At 60.7% G+C, this 5,468-nt stretch overlaps 1 protein-coding gene across 1 annotated transcript in view; it reads left to right on the plus strand.

The window, feature by feature from the left end:
• Positions 1 to 5,468, plus strand: part of LOC104499764 (kinesin-like protein KIF21B) — a gene marked incomplete at its 3' end in the record, with an annotated part of 22,204 nt that overhangs the window by 12,573 nt on the left and 4,163 nt on the right. The window contains exons 2-6 of the mRNA XM_010143317.1: positions 323 to 545; positions 885 to 1,067; positions 3,923 to 4,072; positions 4,304 to 4,438; positions 4,812 to 4,979. Coding sequence (XP_010141619.1) covers positions 323 to 545; positions 885 to 1,067; positions 3,923 to 4,072; positions 4,304 to 4,438; positions 4,812 to 4,979 — 859 coding nt within the window. The remainder of the gene's footprint in view (positions 1 to 322; positions 546 to 884; positions 1,068 to 3,922; positions 4,073 to 4,303; positions 4,439 to 4,811; positions 4,980 to 5,468) is intronic.

The following is a 5,468-nucleotide window of genomic DNA, read 5'->3' on the forward strand; positions in this document are numbered from 1 at the left end:
TCTTTACTGGGTGTGCCCGTGCCACGGCACCCTGCCCTGCTTGTCACCTTGGCTGCGGAGGTGGCTGGTGGCATCGCTGGGATGCACTGCCCGCTTTTCTCAGCCACGAGCAGATCAAGGGTGTCGCTGGGTGCGGGAGTTGAAGCATCCCCTGCTCTGTTTGCTCCACGCTGCAGGCAGAGGTGCTGCTGGTTCCCTGCCTCTAGCAGCTGCAGTTCCAGCATGGGCCATGCTCACGTCCTCAGGACCAGGCTGGGTACAGGCATCCCCCCAGGACCGGGGCGAGCCCCGAGGTTGCCCTCAGCTGCTTCTCTTCCTGCAGGATCCGTCCCCAGCTGTCCAAAGAGAAAATAGAGGGATGTCACATCTGCACCTCGGTGACGCCTGGTGAGCCCCAGGTGCTGTTGGGGAAGGACAAAGCCTTCACCTACGACTTTGTCTTTGACCTGGACACGTGGCAGGAGCAGATTTACACGACGTGCGTGGGCAAGCTCATCGAAGGCTGCTTCGAGGGCTACAATGCCACCGTGCTGGCGTATGGCCAGGTGGGTGCTCTGTGTGCTGCCGGGGCTCTGGCTGGGCTCTGGGTTCTCCTGCAGCACTGGGTGCTGGGGATGCTGAGATGGCACCTGCACAGGTCAGGGATGGATGAGCTCCTGGGTGTAGAAGGGACAGGGAGTTGTCCCCAGGCTGGGTGAGAGCTGGGGCAGGAGAGGCTTGGGTGGGAGGAGAAGGGAGGCAAGGCTGGTGTGGTGGTGGGTATCAGAGGGGTGCAGCAGAGGTGTTTGGGGAACCTGGGTTGGTGGGTGGAGGTATGGGGCATGGTGGGCAGAGCTGAGCCTGGGAGGGTCCAGCCGGCTTCCCCCTTACTGCCTTTTTTTCAGACTGGCGCAGGGAAGACCTACACCATGGGCACCGGCTTTGACATGAGCATCTCTGAGGAGGAGCAGGGCATCATCCCGCGGGCCATCAGCCACCTCTTCAGCGGCATTGAGGAGCGCAAGCGGGCGGCGCAGAGCCGGGGCGTGGCAGCACCCGAGTTCAAAGTCAGCGCCCAGTTCCTGGAGGTGGGTGACACGGTGGCCCTGCCCTGTCCTTTGCTCAGCTTCCATGTCCTGGGCTCCTTGAGTCCTCCATGTCCTGGTGCCACTCGCCGGCTGAGCTGGACCCCTCAGCAGGCGTGTGGCCAGGGACGCGTGGCCAGGGCAGAGGAGACTCAAAGCACTGAATGGTATCGACCTCCCAATGGCCATAAGCTGGGTTGGCACTTTCTTGGCTGCAGAGAGCCCCCACTGTGGGGAAAGGGCTTCTGCCTTGGTCCACTAGAGATTCAGAGGGCTCTGGGCTCGCTTTGTCCCATTTGAGGTCAAGGATAGCAGCATACCTGCTCCCCTGGTCTGGACCAGCATTCCCAGTGCAACAAGGAGAGGAAGAAGTGCCATTCTTGTGGGGATTTGAGGAAGGGTTGTGTAATTTCCCGTGTCCTTTGCTGCATCTTTGACCTTGAGAACGTTTCACTACATCCTCTCCCGTCTCTGCTCGGGCTTCTCCATTTCAAAAGCCTCTTTTATTAACTGCTTCTTTCCCTGGAAAAGTTGGTCCCAGAAAGCCTGGGGACTTCGTGCATCTGCAGCGGTTTCCCTGGGGGCTGGTCCTGGGGTGAAAGTGCTGAGCTGAGCTCCTGAAAAATCTGCAACTGTGTGGTGTCCCAGTCTGGGGCACAGCCCCGAGGAGACAGGCAGGCAGGCAGAGAGGCCCTGTGCTGTCATTCTGCTGGTATGTGGCTTTGGTGGGCATCACATCTGGGTTCCTCCAGATGTAGATGGCCTGGAGAGGGGAATCGGAGCCACTTCCTAGCCTGGAGGGCTGACCTCCTCACTGGAGAAACCCCTCCCAATCAGCTTTCTATCTGCAGAGTCCTCGTTAGCTCCCATGTGCTGTTGTGTCCAGCCACATCCTTCCCTTCCCACCACTCTGCCTGTCTGAGCTCCTGGCTGCCTTCCCATGCATCCCTGGCCTTGAGGGTATCCCCTCTGGAGAACCTGTGGGCTGGGGTGGAAATGGGGACAATTTCCTGCTTGTTCTGAAGCCCTTCTGGGGGACGAACCTTGCCGGGCTTTCTCCCTGCTGGAGAGGCCCCTGTCCCTGTTGGGGACATTTTCCTGCCTTCCCCGAGCTAGAGGGTCAGATATTGGCCTTCAGCCCAATGTGTGTCCCCTCACCCCATGCGACAGACCTTCCCTTCCCTCTCACGCTCCCCTAGCTGCCCTCTAGGAGATCCTCCACCTATAGTTTCCCTTGCCTCAGTTTCTCCCACTCAGTTTGGGATGACCTGTTAGCTGGGGAAGGATGAACACTGATTAGAAGATGCCGCTGCTGCCTCTGTTCCAGACCATCCTAGGAAGCGTCTCTGCAGACCAAGAGGTCCAGTGCAACCCCAAGGGCACCTGGGGGTGGTGATGGAGCAGTAACCCTGCGTGGTATCACATGTCACATTCTCTCTCTTCTCCACCTATGACCCTGCTGGGTTTGGCTCTCAGACTAGCCTCAGAGTGTGTGTCCAGTGGCTGCGGTGGAGGATGGAGCGAGGTTTCCTCTGTGGTTTGAAAGCCGCTCATGGTCGTGCTCGCCAGGCCGGCCATGCCAGCGGGACACTGGCAGCCTCAGGGTAGGGGGATGTCTGCTATCTGCGGGGGGACTCAAAGGCTTTCCAAGGGCCTCGTTACCTGTGGAGAGACTAAAAACCCATTGCCCCATGCCCCGGTGACCAAGGCCATTGGAGCCTGTCGAGGGCTTTGTCCACTGGTCCACCACGCAAACATGGTCACCAAACCAGGAGCACTTGTGCTGCCACACCCAGACCTGTCCTTACCCAGTCAGCTCCGGGCGGGTTTTGTGGCCATAAGGGCTCTCCTGTGCCAGCATGGGCACGTGGCCGCATTAGACACTGGTCACCAACCCTGCTGTCCCGGCAGTGGTACAGGATTTGGCCCTGCTGATCCCTGTCCCATGACTCTCCTGTGAGCCGGTGGTCAGAGCGGGGTTTAAACCCTCGGGGAGCCCGTTGGCACCCGGGGCAGCCAGGGCCGAATTAGCCTGATCTGCTTTGCTGCTGGGAGCCTGCGTCCTCAGGTGACTCTGCGCTCTGCACTAGGACCTGGGTGTAAGAGGGTGACATGGTGTGTTGAGTGAAAGTGGCAGGGGTGTCCCTCTGCCCCAGGGTGACAGAGGATGCTACAGGATCAAGATATGGATGGGGGCATCCTCTGTCAGCTCTTGCCCAGCACTCCCTGGTCCCCCTGGTCCCCTTTCCACGTGGTAGAGGTGACCTCAGGGAGCTGTGGTGGGAGAGGAGCTCTGCTGGCTCGTGTGGCTGGGGGCTCCCCGGGAGAACAGGGAAGACCAGAGGGATACACAGCTCCTAGGTGTCCACTCAGGCTCTGGAGACAAGGTCCTGAAAGTGTCCCGGTCCCTGTGCAACTGCTTGCGTGGGCCAGGGACAGCCCAGGGTCGGGTGGCTGCAACCAGCCCAGGTTGCAGCTCAGGGCTTCGTGGGGCAGGCAGGCACATCTGTGCTCACGCGTGTGCGCGCCCTGTTCCTTCTGGTGTCCTGTCCTAGCTGGGCACCCATGCCCAGGTCGGAGCTTGCCCATGGATTGTCTCCTGTCTGCACGCACGTGCTTGTGCGTCCTCCCCTACCCTTGCATACACTCCAGCTCTCCTGGACAGCCTCACCTAAACACACATGTGGGCACGTACATGTGAACACTCGTGCACCCCGAGCTGTCCGGCCTGTCCTCCTGGCTCTCGGGACTGCAGCAGCGGGATGGCAGAGGGCAGCTGCTGTCCGTCCCGCTGCGCTGGGCTCTAGCAGCCTCCTGCTTCCTACTGCTCACCCCGACCCCACTTTTGGCCTGCTCAGCTCTACAATGAGGAGATCCTGGACCTGTTTGACAGTGCCCGTGACCCTGACGCACGCCACCGCAAATCCAACATCAAAATCCATGAGGATGCCAGCGGGAGCATCTACACCACGGGCGTCACGTCGCGCCTTATCAACTCACAGGACGAGGTGGGTGTGGCATGGGGCTGACGAGGAGGAGGGGTTGCAGCTGGGTGCCCACCAGCCAGGGATGCGCTACGTGCCAAGCGAGGGGGAGGTCTCCCCTGGAATGGGGCTGGGCAGCCCTAGGGTGATGCAGGGAGAGGTCCAGCTGCCTGCTGGGCTGCAGTAGGGTGCTGTCCTGACTCCCTGGATGGATGCCTCAAAGGTTTCCTTCTTCCCTGTCCCGTGTCATTGTAGCTGATCCAGTGCCTGAAACAGGGGGCTCTCTCCCGCACCACCGCCAGCACCCAGATGAACGTGCAGAGCTCCCGGTCCCACGCCATCTTCACCATTCACCTGTGCCAGATGAGAGTGTGCGCCCGCCCGGAGCTGGTGAGACGTGTTCCTGCCTCACGGCTGGGCTGTTTCTGGACCCAGGCAACATCTGGGGGTCCCTTGGAGAGGGGAGAACATTTGAAGTCTTGCAAAGAGAGGCAGGGCTTAGTCTGTCTTCTTTCCAGCCGCAGCCAGCAGTAGTGTTTAATGGGAACTGAGGGCTGCCCTGGAGCAGCTCCATCAATGGAGCGCTGGTCTGGCCCGAGGGATGGCCCAGAGCAAGCTGCTGCTGGGATCCTCTGCCCTATCCCTGAGGGGCTGGCTGTGGAGGTGAAAGCTCAGGCTTTTGCTGATGTCTGAGTGCAGCCAAGGGAGCTCCTGCCCGCTCTGCTCCGTGGCACTAACCCTCTCCATCTGTGCCTGGCTGCAGGTGAACGGGGAGGTGACCAGGCTCCTGGACGGAGCCCAGCCCACAACCGAGTACGAGACCCTCACGGCCAAGTTCCACTTCGTAGACCTGGCTGGCTCCGAGAGGCTGAAGCGAACGGGCGCTACTGGCGAGCGAGCAAAGGAAGGCATTTCCATCAACTGTGGGCTGGTATGGCCCCGGGGTGCAAGGGGAGCAGGGAGGCAGGGCCTGCCTGGGGGGTCCTGAGACACCTTTGGGTCCTGCTCAGAGCTGCTCTGGGCTGTTGAGGTTGCTGCTGTCTCTGCTGGGGTTTATGTTACCGGGCTCCCCAGGCAGGAATGTCTACAAGCCAAAATACCCGTGGAGAGGGAGGGTGCAGCTTTGCTGCTGAGGGCAGGACCGTGAGGAGGGGTACAGCTGGGTGCAAGGTGCCAGTCCCCAAAAGGTAGCTGGAGCCTAAGAAACCTGCCAGGGCTCCGTGCTGCCCTTCAGCACGTGTGGGAGGGTGGCACAGCCCAGGGGTGGAGGGCAAATGCCGAGGCTGGCAAGGGAACCCCATGCCTCCACCTCTTGCACCCCAAATTTGTGCCACAGCATATGCCCCAGGCCAGATGTGCTGGCTAGTGACAGCTGTATTCTCCTCAGAGGCTGACTCAGGGGCGGGGGGGGTCATTCCTT

This window comes from Buceros rhinoceros, unplaced genomic scaffold (genome assembly GCF_000710305.1).
Source record: "Buceros rhinoceros silvestris isolate BGI_N320 unplaced genomic scaffold, ASM71030v1 scaffold18919, whole genome shotgun sequence".
Lineage (NCBI taxonomy): Eukaryota > Metazoa > Chordata > Aves > Bucerotiformes > Bucerotidae > Buceros > Buceros rhinoceros.